Raw genomic sequence first — 18,380 nt, 5'->3', positions numbered from 1 at the left:
TTTGGTACAGCTCCAACAGGAATTAGCTTATTGAAAGAAAGGTATTATATCGTTATAATATTATACAGATGCTGGTCAAAAAACAAATCATGTAATAATGTACTTAATGGCCACAGCTCCATACTAAGCAATAACTACCATCAATTTAATTTACTTTTTTTTCAGCTTTTACACCCCTCAAAAGAGCTTGATTAACATTCTGTACTCTACTCCTTCAAGGTCACAGTTCAGTTGCATTAGCAGATCTTGAATTATGGTTGTTTGACATGAATAAACAGTGTGTCAGTTTGTCTGCATTCTTAATCATGGAACAGATATTGAAATGGGAGGAAAAAAAAAAGATAATGACAGTGCCTCTGGCAGGGTGCTGGAAGGAGGGCGTCGTGTGGTGTTTTATAAGCAGCATGTCGGACTGAGGCAGGAGGTTAAATTGCACTCTAATCTCAATAGAAGGTGGACCATGAAGAATAGGCTTGAGAAGTGCTGATGCTGCAGGTCCAGGGATAATCAATATCCACTCATATCCTGTATACGCACCTTTGTTATTGTCGATTTTGTTTTTGTGACTTTCAGAAGAACCCGCAATATAACCCATCTTATTATAGCACACCCTCACATCTCACAAAACTAGTCACTTTTACACAGTAGCATATTAAAGTTCCTTCCAATAAACATTTTACAGAGTCACTCAAGTCCCTTACTGCCCTTTCTCTATATTGACCATTTTGTAAAATGTGGCAGTCCGGCTCTAAGGGGCAGTATTTCTATACAAACACATTCGTTTCATCTCTGACACCAAAAACAAATGGGCATCACAAAGCCTGCTAATTATATTAACAGCTTCCCCCAAACTACTGTAGGGTTACATCAATACTAAAAGTGAAGGTAAACAAACATTTTTAACTGATATTAAGTTGGTATGTTTTGTGGCCGATATTTAAAAAGGTCTAAACGGACAAGCAAGTTTGTACATGCACACTTCCCATTCACCACTTGACAAAGTCTCAATTGAGCTACATGGTTTAGCAGCACTGAAAACAGGGGCATCAAAAATCCCCCCCCCCCCCCTTTTTTTTAAGCTCATTCCAGGCATTAAAACAAAAGCCAGGTGGCCTACCTGCCAATTCTAGTGGTTCATAGAAGCGCATGTTTAAAACATGCTGTCAAGATAGCGCTCTATAAACAGTGATCAATCACAACCCGGCAAGCTCACTCTCCCCAGACTGACAGAGGTGACGGGTCTGCATTGTTTTCAGTGATCTTTTCCGGGAAGGTGAGTTAACATTCACATAGCTTTTACATCCTGTTGAGGTTTTTTCTTTTCTTTTCTCCTCCACCTCAAAAAGCCGCACAATAAATGGTGACAAAATGATTGGTGGCATTTTGGAAAAGCCACATGACAGAGAAACCGCAAGCCTTCGCTTTCTCATAGGGTTATGGATGAGAGAGATACAGTACCACAGCGTATGGTTTAAAGCATGGTTATTACAGGATGCACTTTAATACAGCTAAACTATTTTAAGGCACAACTGTTGGCATTGTGTGACCAAGGACAGTTGCAAAACGTTCATATGCAAGCATGTTACAGTATGCAGTCACTGATGCACTGGAGTGTACTCATTAGACAGCGCTTCAAGGCATATCGCTGGGGGGGGGGGTATTGTTCCATATTCTAACCCATGTGAAAATAATCTTTATTGTCTTCAATCAGTTCCAAGTGCAGGTCAAATAAAATAACAAATTACAAGACTCTTGAACTTATACAGCCCAATCTAAACATCTCTTTTTTTCTCCATTTTATTAAAATCACTAGTTCTCAGTCTGGATCACAGATGTAACAAGTCAGATTTTTAGTGACCTCCTGTAGTGTGTTCTTTATGGAAGCAAGCACACCCAGAGTAGCAGAGCTGGAAGAAGACCTAACAAAAAGCACAGATACAATTCATTAAAGTTCCCGAACAGGTACTGAAAAACAGGCATGTGGACAAGCATGGTTCACTACACGCTGTACATGAAACGAAACTATAACACTATGTGAACTACTAGAAGGAGTTTTTCATATGTAAAAAATACAAAAAAAACACTTCAGAACAATGGCCCTGGTACATCACAAGGCCCCCTTTTTTTGATTGGCTGTGGAAACCGATTAGCTTTTGTTTTTTGCAGTGGTTAAATATAATATTTAAGAGGGGTGTGGTGGTGCCTTAATGCGCAAGCAAAGAGGCAGCTAGTCTATTCCATTGTGTGTTTACTGCAGATATGTGTTCTACAAAGCCAGACTGATTTTAAATAAAAGGAGTCTTTTTAAAATTGAGTGATTAACCCAGGATAACACAGCTGAGACCCTGCACATGGTTATCTGTAGCTTTCTAAAAGGGCCCAGACTGACAGCAGTGGAGAACTGAGCCACAATAAGGTAGTGTGACTTTCCTCAATCTCACTTTTCAGTTGTTTACGTCACGCTGAGTGCAGCAATATTTGCAACTGAATTCTTAAAAAGGAGTCTAACCTTTACACCGCCTAGCTCTTCCCTGATGATTGTAAATGTGTATTGCAGGCAGGCTGAGGGGAGCTGCATTATGGGAAAAAATAGAGCGATTTGGTTTCATTGTCAGGTGGTGTATTACTTCTTCTCAAGAAGCACCAGATTGCACTGCAAACAGAATTACTATTGATCAATACAAAATTAGCAATCAGTAACATTCACACCACCAATGGCTTCCAAGCCTTACTGGTGGAGCCATTAACAAAGGTGATACATACTGCATACACTTTGCCTTTGTATTCACATTCATATTCACTGCGGGAGTCAGACGACAGCTGTGACAGCAGTGCTGGTTGAAAAGTAATCAAACAGTAATAGTCCCCTACTTTGTGGCCCCGACAGGCAGTGCACATTTTGTATCAGCATAAGAGCTCTGTTGAGACAGCAAGATATACATCAGTTGCAAACACACCTGAAAGTGTGGCAATTTCAAGTGCGATTCAGACCCAAAAGTAAACAATCTGAAAATTTACAGGCAGCAGGAGTCCCCCTCACAAATGCAATGAGGGCCTTGAGGAAAAGAGATCTTAAAAAAACAAACTGTCAAACAAACACCAAAAAAAAAAAAAAGTTCTGATATTTTATTGTTCAAGAGTGAATCTGGTGCTGGGTTGGCTTTTGCTGGAACGGAGGTCTCATATGTTATCTTTGAACAGAAGGGCTACCTGGATGCTATAATTGAAGTCGGTTGCAGTGCCAGTTCTGCCCCAGAAGAGCCTCTGCTTGTCGCTGTCCGCTTGTTTCCAGAGCGTGCAGCTGCCTCTACCACCACAGACGGGGCGGGTCCTCTGCCACGCGGCTCTTGAACAGCGTGATCTCCTCCAGGTGAACCAGAGGGGCATCGCGGATTACGTTGGCCAGCCCTTCATGCAGCAAGGGGTAGATGATCACGTTCAACGCGGGACGTTCCTCCTGAAAACTAAGCGGGAAAACTAAATGGTTAATAGACTATTGTTTGAAATATGTTTGAAACGCTTTTATTATGTTGACCTTTTTCGGTAGTAAAGATGGAAAGTACAGGATTCAATTAAAACCGCACCTTACTTGCTTTTTAATTATTTATTTTTTTTACTACTTCCCAGGTAATCCACAGCAAAGGAATTACATGCTTTTAATGACTTTTTCTAAGTTGCAGCTGCTTTCTGAGGAGACAGTTTTCACTGCCAGTAAGCCCACGTATGTGGATTTTTATCATTATGTTGGGGTAAGGGATTTAAGTCAGCAACTAAACGGGTACACAAGATTTCTTTTTTTATATACATACTACATTCGGCCCTTTGATCACTGCCTCATATCTACAGCAGCCTGGACTTAGTTTTCATAAGCACTTTAATTTGATGGTAGTTTGAAAGATTTGTGGACCTTTAATTATATTAAGTGCCTTTAAATCTGGCTGATAATGGTGAGGCAACCTAAAGGCAGGTGCAGTTCCTACCCCTCTATCAACTTACCAAGCAAACATGAAAAGCTTAGATGCAATTAAAAAAAAAAAAATACTTTGAAGATTACCAACTCCACCAGCAACAGCAACTAATGCCTTTCGCTCTTTATCTTTAGTGCATAAATGTAAACAATGCAGTCTTTGCTAGTGTAATTTTTCCTTATATAGCTAATATTTGATTTGCTGTAGTTGAATTATATACATGTGCACACACCAAATTATCAACAATCTTTGTAAATGCATTGTTTGCACTACTCTGTCAGGCTTTTATTTACTGTACAAATACAAACATATTTGTTCAGTAAATAAAAGAAAAATATTTACAACAGATCAAGTCTAAATATATGAGCATTTACCAAATAACAAAATTACCCACAGCATAAACTTTTTGAACGCATTTGTTTAAATCACATCTCCAACATGAAGAAGTCATCATGCCTACATACCAAAAAATAAAACAAAACAAAAAAACCCTGAGATGTTAACAGCTTGTGTCATACCCCTCTTATTTTGCAGAAGAGGCTGAAATATTTGATCACAGCACACTGCTGAGATACAGGGGGCCCCTGTGTATTCTGCACACCTGGGCAGGTGGTTTCAACTCAAAACTGATGAAGGATGGGTAGCTGCAACTTGCTAGAAGAAACACCCACACGCACCCCCTTAAGCAGATGGAGAGAAGTGAGAGATAACTGTAGTGATTTTTTTTATTTTTTTTAAAGACTTAAATCTCCAGAAAATAACGATCACAGACATTTGTTGTTTTAAAGCGCTTCAAAATTACAACCACAACATTTGAATAAGAAAGCTACCATTAGTCCTTATACAGACAAGAACTAATGAATGCCCCAAACAAGTACCATCACAATTGGATGAGCAGTAACATACATATGAATGCATTTCTTTCACCAGGGATATGCACCCCACAGGGTATAATAAAGCCAAGACAGATTACACCAAAAAAAAGCTCCATTAGCAAAACTCTTGCTTGTACCTGCTTTGTAAGAAATACACATAACGATTGAATGGGCAGATTGACTTAATGAAAATGAAAACAAGTCGGGAACAATTATAAATCCGTTACATTAACAGATTATAAATCCCACTTTTCTTAACCAACCAAATTGCATCTGAAGTTTCTGACATGCTTGACGAGGTTCCTAAATACTACTGAGAGAGGTTTGAAACTGATAACTCCAAATGACATTTGGTCTATTTGCAAGACTTATTAAAGATAACAGTTTGCCTTCTGGTGTTCAATCAAGTCTTGATTTTACGGTAAATCATACAAAATGTAATCTTAACCTCATAGATAACGTTTGACACGTGAAAACAAATCAGACCAAAAACAAAAAGAAACAACGCTCAGTTTCAATCTGTGACTGACAAAGGAGTTTCAGAGAAATTATTAACAATTACAGCGGGAGTTTTTTTTTTTTTCTTTTTAGTAAACTTCTTGTGCTAGACTTCCTCACACCACAAGAACCAAGGAACGTCTTGTTATTTTTTTTTAAAGCCATTCTTTTCTCTATATTTCAGGTTAAGGAAGTATACAACACTTTTAGCTTTAGCACTTTCTACAGTATGAAAGTCAGATCAGTGGATCCATCTGTGTAACTTCAATCTCTAAAAATGTACCTTTTCACCTAGCTTAGCTTTTTTTTCTTCCTCACAAGGAATCCTACTGAACTGCAATAACACCAGTGGATTATGATAGCAGTTTTTTACTGCATGAGAAAATTAACACACACACATAACCATGATGTATAATAAAAACATCTAAAGCATGCTAAACGATTCCAAGCACACCACAGTGTTTCCAGCACATTTATTTTAGTAATTTCTAATTTAAGCCGATAATTCCCTGAAAGTGAAATGCTGCATTTCACTGCTGTATGCATAAGGGGGATGCTAGATTAAGTGTATATGTGAGAAGATGATTAATGGAAATAATTGACTTTATTTTTCAGACAGTTCTGTAAAATCCTACATTTTAATAGCCAAGAAAATGCAGGGAAAAAAAAAAAAAAATGACGACCAGGTCTTTGATAGAAAGCAGATTGCAGACGAATGGGTCATTTTCACACATCATTTCATTTGGCATATTGGAGTGGGAAATATTATGCAACACATGGATAGTTAGTTTAGGGGGCACGCCGCACTAGAAAACATACTGCAGTATGAACTGATAGCATGACAGGTGCACACTGATTTATTATGGGGTATGAGCCATTAGTTAGTAGCAAGCAGAAAACATCATTCAGGCTGGCATGGACAACCAAGGGTATAATAGAGGACTGGGGGTGGGGGGTTGTGTGTTGCCAAGATAGGTAACCCTGCTCTCTGGACTTCAAAAGGATGCAAGACTGTCCAGCCTCATCTTGATGTGTTTTTTTTAACTTTTAATATTCCCCTTCACAATGAGCGTCCTGTGCTGTTAAGGTAATACCCCGGCACTTGCTGCAGTGTTCTGCTTCGGTACGCCCATCTCTCCCCATGTTGTTGATGAGTTAGTTAGCTGTGACGCTCTCTAGCAGAACAAAGAGGGGATTATTTGCCTGATGGCTCTTGTCTTGTCATCTCCCACATAGCTGACAGGCAGCTAGAGAGGGAGTGAAGGAGAGAAAAATGTGGAAAAGCCAGCAAGAAAGAAAAACAATATGCAGAGCGAAAAAGTGTTACTTTCCTTGCCCATTAATAAATACAAACTGTGTGCGCAATTACTTTAGTTCTTTCAAAACAACAAGTGATTATTAAGTGTGCAAATCCTGGAATGCTTTGTGGTTTCGAGTAATTCAGTTATTGTAAATATTGACCTTCAACTTTTGAAGGAACCGCAAAGGCATGCTGGATTTGGGTGTGTTTAACCAGTTCATTCGAAATCATCACCACAAATATTTTCTGCCTTACTTGACTCATTGAAATGTTTTGAGTTTTTCAGGACTGTTCTCTTAAACAAAGCATGGGCTCTAAAGAGCTCTACAAACTGGAGCAAGACAGGCAGAAGGCTCGTCCACACAGAGGGTTTCAGCTCAGCAGCTCCACCCCTTCACCACACGTGCCTGGGCTCAGTGTCTTCCAGAGAATCCACATTCAATACGTTGCTATATTTATGCGTATAAACTTTCCCTTCCATGGCCACTAAAGCTAGGATGTCAAAATGTTATTTCCCAGTTTTAACACAGATACAACAGCTATGGCCGACAGTTTGCTTCATAAAGTCAAATAAAACCTGCTGAATAATGTTACGCAGTGGCACTGGAACCATTTTTAAAGTGGGGGTGCTGAAAGCCATTGAACAAAACTGTAACCCCTGTATATGATGGAAGCCATGCAAAGCCAGGGGGTGCTACCCCAGCACCCCTAGTTCCAGCGCCCTTGATGTTACGTTAACATATTGAATTACATACCGTTTTGAAATTTTCCCATATACTTAACGAAAAGATCGAAAATTATGTTTACATAGCTTTTTTTTTTTTCCATTAATGTATGAATCCTAAAATTCAAGGTGATGCAAAACTTTTGGCCACAGCTGTAAATGTAACCCCACCTATATACAAATATTTATGTTGGCAGAATGAATAGAGCCTTACAGATAGAGTAGAAAGAGGGCATGTCTGTCTGCTCCCTGTCAACGAGGCATAATAAGCAAGTGCATTTACGGTTTTCTCATGTCTGAACCTGCACAACTGTTTTCAATCTTATGTCCAGAGTGCATTTAGTAAATTCTCTAGGCTTCCTCAAAGATGGGGAAAACAAAACCAAACACACACTGTGTGAAAGGTCAGCTATAAATGGCATGTTACAAAACAGCTGCGATTGACGAGAGAAATTGCAAAAAGTTGACCACTTCCCCCCCCTGCAACAGGTTCTGCAACCAGTGACACTCACCTAATATTAGTTTAGCTTATTCTCTTTGTACCGGTACAAGGACACTGCAACATGTGACTGAGGCATCAGAAGCAAGATGTTTGCATAAGACATTCCACATGGACGAGTAATGCAATAGCATATTCTCCAATATCCAGCTCTCAACTGAAAACGTACCTTTTATAAATATGAATTCATGAATCCATTGCACAAAGCCTATTACTCAAGAGGGACCAATAGAGACCAGCTGATCCTCATGCTAAGATAAAGTAACTAATGACGATGGCTAATGCAGAAGAACACTCGACACTGAATACCCTACGAGTCTCTAGATTAATTCTGTGTTCCCACTCTGAATAGGCGCAGTATAGCTGTCATGTTAAACATGTAATGCTTGGGTTAAATATTGAAGTCAATCCTACAGTATGTAAAATACAATCGTCCTTCACTGCAGCCCGATGCCTCACACATTGACATCCGCAGCGCCTTATTAGATGGGAGAGGGCAATGTCATTTTAAAGTGTTACTGAAGGGTTAACACAACTGTGTTAACACATCTCCCTTTCTACATTCATCTTCCTGATATGTTTAGAGAAAGGAGAAGCATTCAGGGTACTTCACAAACATGCTTGCTGTAATGTGTGAGATTGCAAGGAGACCACTGGAAATTGCTTGGAGACCACCTGAACACATTCAGTCAGGTCCTGAGCATCCCTTTAGTACAATAGATGTTGTCATCATAGGCTTAGGGCTGAATATGAAAAAAACTTTTATTTAAGTGGATTTGCTGCATTTTTATATAATCCTACTTCAAAGTATATACATCTGGCTTTATCATAATCATGTTGATAATAATAACAATAATAATAATAATAATAATCTTTATATAGTGCCTTTCATAGTGGACCACCATCACAAAGCGCTTTACAAGATATGAGACTAGGGTGTGTGAGCTATGCATCAGCTGCAGAGTCACTTACAACAACATCTCACCCGAAAGAAAGAGCACAAGGAGTTTCAGTGACTGACCTGGGATTTGAACTGGGGACCTGCTGGTTTCTTTAACCACTGGACCACACATCCTCCTACATGAATAAACGTTTTTTCTTTTTAGTTTTTAAATAGCAGTTTTAATTGGAAGATGTCCTTTTGGCCAAACTTCAAAAAACAAAAAAAAGAGGATTTCCTTAAAAATGGCCAGACCAGATTACAAAAAGATAAGAAAAAGCTACAGAAATGTAGGAATGCGAGTCGGCAGGGGGACAGGGGGGCGGGGGTTGTGAGAGGTGAGACGAGGATACGTATAATAATTGGGCATACTAAAAGTGGGGAGAAAACCGGGATAAAAAATTGGAGACAACAAATTAAAAAAAAAAAAAAGTAGAAATGCAGGGAAACAGCAACCTTTTAATGTTTCAAGACAAACCTTCTAAATTAGACCACTGAGAGAGAAATCCATTTTGGATCTCATCTGATATTTTTGCGTTAATCCGTTTATTTTTTCTCTCTAAAAGGAGAGCTTTAGCATGCTGTTCTATAGTCCACAACCCCAATCTTTGCTTAAAGAAATCTCCCCAGGGGGCTTAAAAGGTTAGCACAGATTGAATGCATTTAATGAATAAAATACATGAAGTATTGCAGTTCAATGAACTAAACATTAGACTGATTAATTCCATGCAGTTACTCCTGCTTTGGAAAACATAAACCCAACCTCAGCTGTAAAAACTAAAATAGCCAAATTATTATTTATTTATTTATTTTTATTTTTTTTACAACAACGTGTCTTGTAGGAACTATATGGGATTATATATATAATATATATATATATATATATATATATATATATATATATATATATATATATATATATATATATATATATATATATATATATGGTGGTGCAGCCAGTGGAGTAGCATTATATTCACACAGCATCAAAAAGGTTTGTGCCCTTAAACTAAAAAGCTTCCTTTTCTGTAAAAGCAATAACCAAAATCATGTGTTCAGAAGGGCCTTTAAATAAAATTCTAAGAACACCGCTCACTCCCCAGCTTGTCTTTGCTGGGCCATGCCCGGACTAAAAAGCTGAGCTTATTCAATTCCCAGATGATCGAATTATCTATTTTTTCAGCTTAGGTTGACAAATTTCCACACAGCTGCATCCCTTTGGGTAGTTTTGTAATTTCATTGTTGGGCTCTGCTGTTTTTTGGTTGTTGTTATTTTTATTTTTCATTTATTAAGTAGCCTGAGGCAGGTAAGAGGAAAAAAAAACAAAACTTGTAAATCCTGCTATCTTGGAGGAGCCCTCTTCCCGATTCTTTGCTAACATGCATTTATGTATGTGATGCAAACCTAAATCACATGCAGTTGGAGCGACAATCTGTTGTTTTCAAATTCAAGGCATAAAAATTCACAAAGGCAGTGTTTACAAAGCCTTGCAATGCCTAGAACCCATTATTAGCACGCAGTGTTTGAAGTACCTACTGTAATTATGTTCTTTCTCTACAGAGCGTATTTTATGTCTGAACTTAACTTTGTTATAAAGAAATCCTGGCAGGCATCTAGCGTTAAGTAGTCTTTGACCAGGCTGGTTACCATAGGCAAATCTCTGTTTCAAACTTATCCCCAGCCCTTATCAACTCAAACTGGCTACTTGCAGAAGCGCCACAACATTGCATTACAACAGCTCCATCTGGTGATCAAACAATGAAAAACACTCCCATTCAGGACAGGGCATTTTGACATGTCTGCAATGCTATGCCAATTACATTTTCTCTCAATCCTGCAATGTACTTGTTGACAGGATTTTTTTGTTTTGTTTTGTTTTGTTTTTTAATAAAGAAAGCTCCGTTTGTATTTTTTTTTAATCAGAATGAAGACGCTGGAAACAGGATTCTGAAGAACTCAAACATAATCATTCATCTGCAGCAAATCAAATGCGCTGCAGATAGCAAAAAAAAAAAGAAAATATAAATATATGTTTGTAACCTTGTTAACTACACAAGCAATGTCTCTGCCCAAGCTGTTTTTTTATTTTATTTTAATATTGCATGCTGCATTAATGTTAATACAACATGCAATATAAAGAATGTTAATTAATAAATAACGTGGCAGCCCCAGTGACTGAAACAAAGACAAGTTTGCAGAAGTGTTCAGAGTGTAAGCACATGGACACAATGCCTATACACCTGAAGTTCTGCAGAAGCAAGCTAAAGCCTTATGGAGACATTTTGCAGCTTTTTGTTCATGCATGCATGTGGCAGCACCCTGCTTCTAGGGACGTTCAGCATCTGGTTTTCGGTGGCGCTCGCTGTCCCTCAGTGACAGAAGAAGGGCTGCGATATGCTCCAGTTTCATATGAAACCTCAAAGGCTGCTTTTGCTCATTGTTCTCTGAGGCATTCCATAGGTGGGGCTGGATCATGCATTGTGTGCCTTTTGAATACTGCCGAGCACTGAGCCTGGAGATCTGGAACAGACAATAAAGCAGTGTAGGACTGGAAGGCATGTTGAGTAGGATTCTGAATGCAGGCAGCACTTTCAAGGACAGGAGATTTAAATGGTGAAAATGCTGAACAAAAATGGAATCCAAAAAGGGGCCCGGGTCAAGAGGATGCTTTACTACAACATGGCAGGCCCACCTTGGTAAAGATGGGAATGGTCATTTGCAATGGGGCTTGGAATAAAAATAAATAATTCTGTAGTCCTAATGGGTAGGCTAGCTGGCAGTGTTGCTTCAGATGTTTGTAATTCCTCCTCTCCAGACCAAAGCTTCTTCAAAGACTTATTCTGTTGCACAAACACAGTAGCAGTGAACACTTACTGTATGATATTTGTAACCTAATGTTCTTGCTCATCTATATTAAACAAACTATTCTATACACAATAACAAATACAATTTGTTTCATATGTCCCCTGCCAAACATAGCCAAGCTTTGCTCAAGTCATCAGGTTTTTACTTTAGATCAATCAAACTTCCTTCTTCTTCTTCTTCATTATTAATATTATTATTATTATTATTATTATTATTATTATTTATTATTATTATATGAAAGTTTCATAAAAGTAAAAAGCCCTGATGAGTTTTTGCATTGTGCATATTCGAAATCCTTCAATGCCATTCATCTGACATCAGCTGATAACACCCTGTCCCTTGAGATCAATAATAATCAGCTCTGAAGATAAACAATCTCTGCCCTTAAAAAAACAAAACTCAATACTACAGCCTCAGGATGACAAGCAGTACGATTCAATATTGTTGTAATAGAATGCAAGTTGATCAATCAGCCCGCACCCATCTAACCACGCTGGAATCAGCCATCAAGTGCCTCGCACTTACGTGACCAGCCAAGATGGAAAATCATTACAACTACTTTTCTGGGGGGAGGGGGGTCACCCTAATTTAAGTGTTGAAAGAAGATCTAGGAGTAGGAATCCAGTACATGAGTCACTTGCTTTTAGCTACACATCAAGTCATTCTTTGTGCCACTCTGGGGTGATGCTGGAATGAAATTTGTGCAGCACTGCCTCCCGTCTCCTCTTCACAGTGCAAACTCAAAATGATCAATACAGCAACACTGGCTTTCCAGATAGGCTTGTATTGTATTGTGTTATTATTATAGCAGGCCAATGATCTGGAATCCATTTGTCTGCCGTTGGTAAATTGCATGCTTTGTTCTTGCTCTGCTGATATTCACATGCATTTCCATACCTCTTTACAAGGCTATGGACACCTCTGCTATATATTGTGCAGCTCCTGATCAGATAAGTTTAAAAATAGTACCTCTCCCAACACGATGCCAAGCAGGCTTCATTTCACACTAAAAGGTGTTCTTGCTGAGATTCTTAAACAACACTTGCAGACTTACTTCATTAACACCCCCACTGTTTCCTTGTGCAACTTTTCATTTCTAATGCTTTAATTCGCAGGCACTTTTCCAAGTGCTAGCAGTGGCCTTAGAACGATTAGTATCCTACTGCTTTCATCTTCATGTTGCCTTCACAGTCGAGATGGCCAGTAAGCAGACTTGCTGTGCACTAAGCAGTTTCCGTTATTTCATTTCTGACAGCGATGCGCACTCTGGAAGTTACACCTACCCTCAGGAAGGGTTAAGATGCCGAAGACCATTTGTCAGAATTTCACACTGGATTTATTTCCTCTTTTTGGGAAATGATTAAGAGCAGTGTGAACTTGCTCAAGGCAAAATAATGCTTGGAAAAAGCAATGTGAATACGTGTGCCCGTGATTGACTTCCACGCCGAACATGTCATATTTTTACTTGCAACACTGCTCAGTCAGCACAAGCCTATGAATCCACTCCACTGCTCCAAATCGTAATCGATTACTGGCAGGTTATTCGGCTGGCCCTGTTTAGCTTACCTCTGAAGAAGTGCCTGCTGCAGGTTTTTGCAAGCCACCAAGGTCTCTCCCATAAACATGTGACACATAATGACATCGCGGCAGCTGGCCATGAATGACATCACCGCGTCCGGCTGGAAGGTCCCGTGGCGGGAGATGATGCAGAGGCGCTGAAGGGAGAGGCAGTGGCTCAGGGCCTGGAAAAACTGCGAGTTAGCGCTGATGTAAGGCTGCTCAAGTCTGCGGGAAGACCAAACAAATGGTAAGGCTCGTGTCAAAGTGAGATTAGATGTGTTACCAAGGGCAGTAAAGGATAAGTAGCAGGACAGGAGTGTGGAAACTTTATCAGGTAGCAAGGGTTGTGCTGAAGCAGCTTCGCAAAGCAGTGTTAGGAATGGCAAGCTGGAGCAGTCCATACAGCACACTGTCTGCAAGGAGAAAGATTCTCTCGGTGCAGAACCTTGATTAAGATTAACTGAATCATGTGTCTACAGGCAATATTTACAAAAAGTCAATATACTACCCATACCCACCCACTCAGGTTCTTTATATTTGGCATGTTCATTTTTAAAGGATGTGGTTCTATTAAAGTGAATACAAAGAAAAATCATAGTTCTTTAATATACTGCCTATTTTGAAATTTCAATGTTTACAATAAAAATGTTAAAAAATATTTCTGGAAAACCTGAAAAGAAACTAGGTCATTAGTACTGTCATTTGGAAACCCACATGGAATCCTGTGAATCATTTACCTAGAAATATGAGCGCTAGCCTGAGCAGCAGCAACTATTCACAATCTGAGACTGGGGAGATTATGCTCCCTACTGGCAACAGTGAAAAGGTTCTCAGTAAAGGACTGCAATGTACAGGTGATGACAATAATAATAATAATAATAATAATAATAATAATACTCACCTGAGGTCTTTCAGCTGCTTACAGTGCTTGAGTGTTTCAATGAGGGAGGGCATGTAAGTTACTTTTTTAAGCATGCCCAAGTTAGCAAGAGACAGAACCTGCAGCTCCTGGCACTTCAAGCCAACATGTACCAGTCCGGCCCCATTGACAATCCCCGGGAGCTGTGCCAGGGTCAGCCTCTGCAGGAGCCCCAGGCACCCCACGCATGCCATGTCCTCGTCCCCAACCTGCCTGGCCCTCATGCAGGGCGGCAGCTCCTTGCGGATGGCGGGCTCGTTACGCGGCATGGAAGAGGAGAAGCTCGACCCGATCAGCTCCAACTCCTCCAAGAGAGAGGCGCTGTCGAGCAGCACCTTGAAGCTGGAGTTGGGCAGGTCCCTGCCCAACTGGTCCGAGCTGTTTCTAGGACTGTAAGTCTGGACGCCTATCCGGGCGCTCTTTATGAGCCCCAGAGTAACAGCAGTTTTAGCTACAGGTTGCAGGCTGTTGCTCGGCGACTGATCAGAGCTTTTGCCGTCCTCTGAAACAGTGCAGACTGGCAACGCCAAAGAACGCAGGTGCTTCAGTTTGGATAAGATTGTGCACAGGTGACTCCCAGAATGGGAAGGGCTATGGTGGTGCGCCGCAGAGAGGTTCAGGTGCCTTATGTTAGGGCAAGCATTCACGAGGGTCTCCACAGTGTCGCAGTCAATGTCATCTTCGGCCTTGCGGCTGCAGTCTCTCAACAGGCAGTGGACACAGCCGCTGAGGTTCAAGCTCACCAGGGATTTGAGGTCCTTGCCGTCATGCACCATTCTGTGGATCAGCTGATTCCCGAAAACCAGGCAGCGGCTAAAATTTAAATAAGAGGGCGTGCTGAGTTTCAGGATGTGTGGGAGGCAGGATCCGTCCACCCAGGTCTTAGGCAGCTGAAGGGCTTCGAGGGCAACGTTTTGGGACATGCCCTCCAAGAGGTTCTTGGCTGCAGCCCCGCTTTCGGGGAAATTCCCAGGGATGGAGATGACAAAAGCCCGCAGGTTCTGTGGGATGCGCATGCTGAACACTGTCAGGTACAGCCTCATGACTACCTGATTGACGTAGCCCGGGGCCAGCCTGGAGTAGAAAATACGGAGGCTCTGGTAGTGTGGGACACTGCTCTGGCCCACCATCAGCTGGCAGGAAACCATAGTCCCCTCCCTGGTGAAGTCGTGAATTTCAAAATACAAGAGGAGTCTTTCCAGGCTAGTGCAACATGGCACCACACCATAGGAGGGTGTGTGGAGCGTCTGCTTGAGCTCTGTCACATGGCTCAGCGTGGCCTTGCTCTCGCTGCTCAGCTGGCTGGAGTCGAAGCCGTGGCTGATGTCGACGGCGAGGGAACGCAGGGCCCGGAGACAGGAGAGGATCTTGGAGAGGCGCAAGGAGGTCAAGCGGCATCCAGACAGGTCCAGCTTCACCAGGCTCTTGCACTTGGACATCTGGTCAACTGTTGGCCCAGACAGCCAGTAGCAGCTGCTCATGTTGAGCACCTGGATTTGACTGGCAATCTCTCTGATCATTTGTTTAACTTTGTCATCACTTGCCTAAAAGAAAAAAAACAAACAAACACATACACACAATCTTAAATTCAATTGCATGTGCCAGTCTCTAAAGTTAAATATATTAATCCCAGGGATGGAACTCCTGTTGCACAGCAATTTCACCCATTCCAAGATTTACTATGAGCTTAATTAGCCAGGTGAGCAGGTAACTAGCTCAGGTGTTTCTTATTAAACACATAGTAAAACAGGAACGAATCAAACTGCGGGGGAGGGGAGGGGAGGGGAGGGTATTAGATTACCTGGTAGTCCCTGGTTAGCCGCACTGTGGAGACGAGGCTCTTGTCCAGCGGGGGAGGGAGGGGAGGGGGAGGGGAGGGGAGGGTATTAGATTACCTGGTAGTCCCTGGTTAGCCGCACGGTGGAGACGAGGCTCTTGTCCAGGCACAAATTGGCAAACTTCTTACACACCCTCCTGACGCTGAGAACCACGTCATGGGTGGGGACGAACTTCAAAATGTTCAGCAAGATCTCATCAGAGAACTCCGTCATATTGATATTGTCACTGTCCACTGGATCCTCACTTGGTATTTCCTAAACAAAGAATGGCAAATAATGACTGTGCTTTTCAGAATACCCTATAATAAACAGCTGAAAGCAAATTACATTATATTATTAATTTTCTATTTTAAAAGCTTCTGCCATCTTAACATGGTAAATGCAAGGCAACTTTATTTATTTTAAATGTGGTAAAACAAGAACAGATATCATTAGCAAATTATATGTTCACAGATCACGTTTATATTTTAATTTGAAACGGAGATGCATGGTTTTTCATCGTGGACTTTGGTGTGGGGATTAACATAAAACTTTTTCTCCACTAGGTGGGGCAATGCTTCACTTTTGCGATCCTGATTTTTAAATCCCACCACTATTCTCCATTCCCGAGGTCTGGCTGCTCCATTATCGTGGTTTAGAAACACACTAGGTATGCAAAAAGCTGATCTCCTCTGTCTTCTTATTTGCTGCCTGAAACATTTATAAATCAGCAATCTTACATTATGAAAGGGATTAACAGCAAGTGTTGCAAGGAAACAAACAACGCCTAAAAAAAAATCACCTATATAGCATTAGGGTGATCATGGTGCTACCTTCCTTGCTTTATTCAGTATGCTTCCTGAGCTGACTATGTAATTGCAATATATTTCTGCACATACAAACCCCACGTATTCCATGTCTGTATGTTGTCTGTGCTCGAAAGTAACACGATTTACTCAATTCTTCGCTGTTCGTGTCTTACCGATTGTGTGTGACACACACATACACCTAGATTTTGTGTTTCTATCAACAGGTTTAAGTACCAAGAAAACCTCTCAATTATTCATATTGCAATATACAATTTAAATAAGCAACAATACGCTGAAAGTACCATACCTCTGCTTCTTGGTTGTCCATTTCCCAATATAAATACGAAGTCCTGTTATTACAAGACAGGCAAAATGTATTACAACTTTACTGTAACTCTATATGTAAAATATGTGTTTTATATATGTATATAAGAGCAAGATTTTGCTTCTTTTAATTGAACTGCGCTTGATAGTTAAAGCTACCGGAACGACAAAGCACACGGACTCACGCTGGTTTCCGGAGGCTTTGATGACACACTTCCTTCATGGTGACAAGTGTGCCGACATGTTGGTAAGGGGAAACTGAACTTCAACAGCAAAACAAAAAATGATTCGCAGGACAGAAGAATGATAATTAATTCACTTGTCGCTCTCAAATTGTTGCTTTATTCTGAAAGGTATGTTCGGTATAATTGACGTAGTTTATTTTTGAGGTCATAACCGCTCATAGGGAGGTGTGACAGTATGTTCATCACTGCTTTTCCTGAGAAAATACAACGCCGTATCAGTGAAAGCTTGCAGTGACATTACTGTTCTTAGTGTTAATTGTGAATTGAAGAATCACTCCCTGTCCCTTTCTGTTTTTCAAAAAACATTCTTTATGAGGGATGTTTCCTCTAGAAACGTGTTGGAAATCTTAGCTGTATATACCAGACCAGATCTGTCAACTCTCCATTATTTTTTCCCATAAATCTTTACTTTCTGCAAAAGTCATGTGCGGTCTGTGGCTAGGTGTAGGACCCAGGGGAGCCCTGCGGCAGGCATGCGTTGGGCAAGCTCATGTACTCGACCATCTACGATGGCTTCGCGTGTGGTAAACCTCTTCCAGGTAAAATAAATAAATAAATATATATAATAATGTAAATTTCAAGCTTCTGGGACAACAGCATATTTTTACATAGTCAGAGAGGAGGGGCGGGGGTGCATGATCCCAGACTCACTCATTGCAAATTGTTCTGCAGGCAGAAAAGTAAGTCACAAATAGTGAATTACATATTCAGCATCAACATTAATTTAGAAATTCAGATTGATTGATAACATGTGTTTACATACAGTACTAGTGTGTTCATTTCAGATAGAAGATAGTTGACAATACAATGCTACTGACAGTGGTATTTTTGATCCACATATATGCAGTGTAATGAATAACGGTGTAATACCACATGGTGTATTTTTTAATGCTGGTCTGAATTTAGAGGGGGTTTTGTTTGTTTTTTTGTCCTAACTAGAACCCATACAAAAGTATATTGGAAAGATGGTTCAAAAGTATGCATGTTGAATGCATAAACTACTAATGTATACTTTAGTAGTTATTGCCCTGAGCAT

General features: G+C 40.5%; 1 protein-coding gene across 3 annotated transcripts; it reads right to left on the bottom strand.

Annotated features, from left to right (window-relative positions):
* Window positions 1–1,781: 1,781 nt before the first annotated feature.
* On the bottom strand, window positions 1,782–17,267 carry fbxl18 (F-box and leucine-rich repeat protein 18). Of its 3 annotated transcripts, none has more exons than XM_041230215.1 (5): window positions 17,083–17,267; window positions 16,045–16,242; window positions 14,132–15,693; window positions 13,237–13,455; window positions 1,782–3,464 (listed from the first exon to the last, which is right to left on the bottom strand). In XM_041230215.1, the coding sequence occupies exons 1-5, from the start codon at window positions 17,101–17,103 to the stop codon at window positions 3,308–3,310; spliced, it is 2,157 nt and encodes a 718-aa protein (XP_041086149.1). In that variant the 5' UTR covers window positions 17,104–17,267; the 3' UTR covers window positions 1,782–3,307. The 3 variants fall into 3 exon arrangements, with proteins under 3 accessions (XP_041086149.1, XP_041086151.1, XP_041086150.1); XM_041230216.1 differs by lacking the exon at window positions 1,782–3,464 and adding an exon at window positions 9,760–11,325; XM_041230217.1 differs by lacking the exon at window positions 13,237–13,455.
* Window positions 17,268–18,380: the final 1,113 nt, after the last annotated feature.

This window comes from Polyodon spathula, chromosome 26, assembly GCF_017654505.1.
Source record: "Polyodon spathula isolate WHYD16114869_AA chromosome 26, ASM1765450v1, whole genome shotgun sequence".
NCBI lineage: Eukaryota > Metazoa > Chordata > Actinopteri > Acipenseriformes > Polyodontidae > Polyodon > Polyodon spathula.
This window is presented reverse-complemented; position numbering and strand designations above follow the sequence as displayed.

Coding starts and splice junctions, on each gene's coding strand:
- fbxl18 (XM_041230215.1), bottom strand. CDS start 17,103: ATGGACAACCAAGAAGCAGAG. Junction 16,243..17,082: donor TGGACAACCAAGAAGCAGAG/GTATGGTACTTT, acceptor TTCTTTGTTTAG/GAAATACCAAGTGAGGATCC. Junction 13,456..14,131: donor AAGCAGCTGAAAGACCTCAG/GTGAGTATTATT, acceptor GTCTTCCCGCAG/ACTTGAGCAGCCTTACATCA.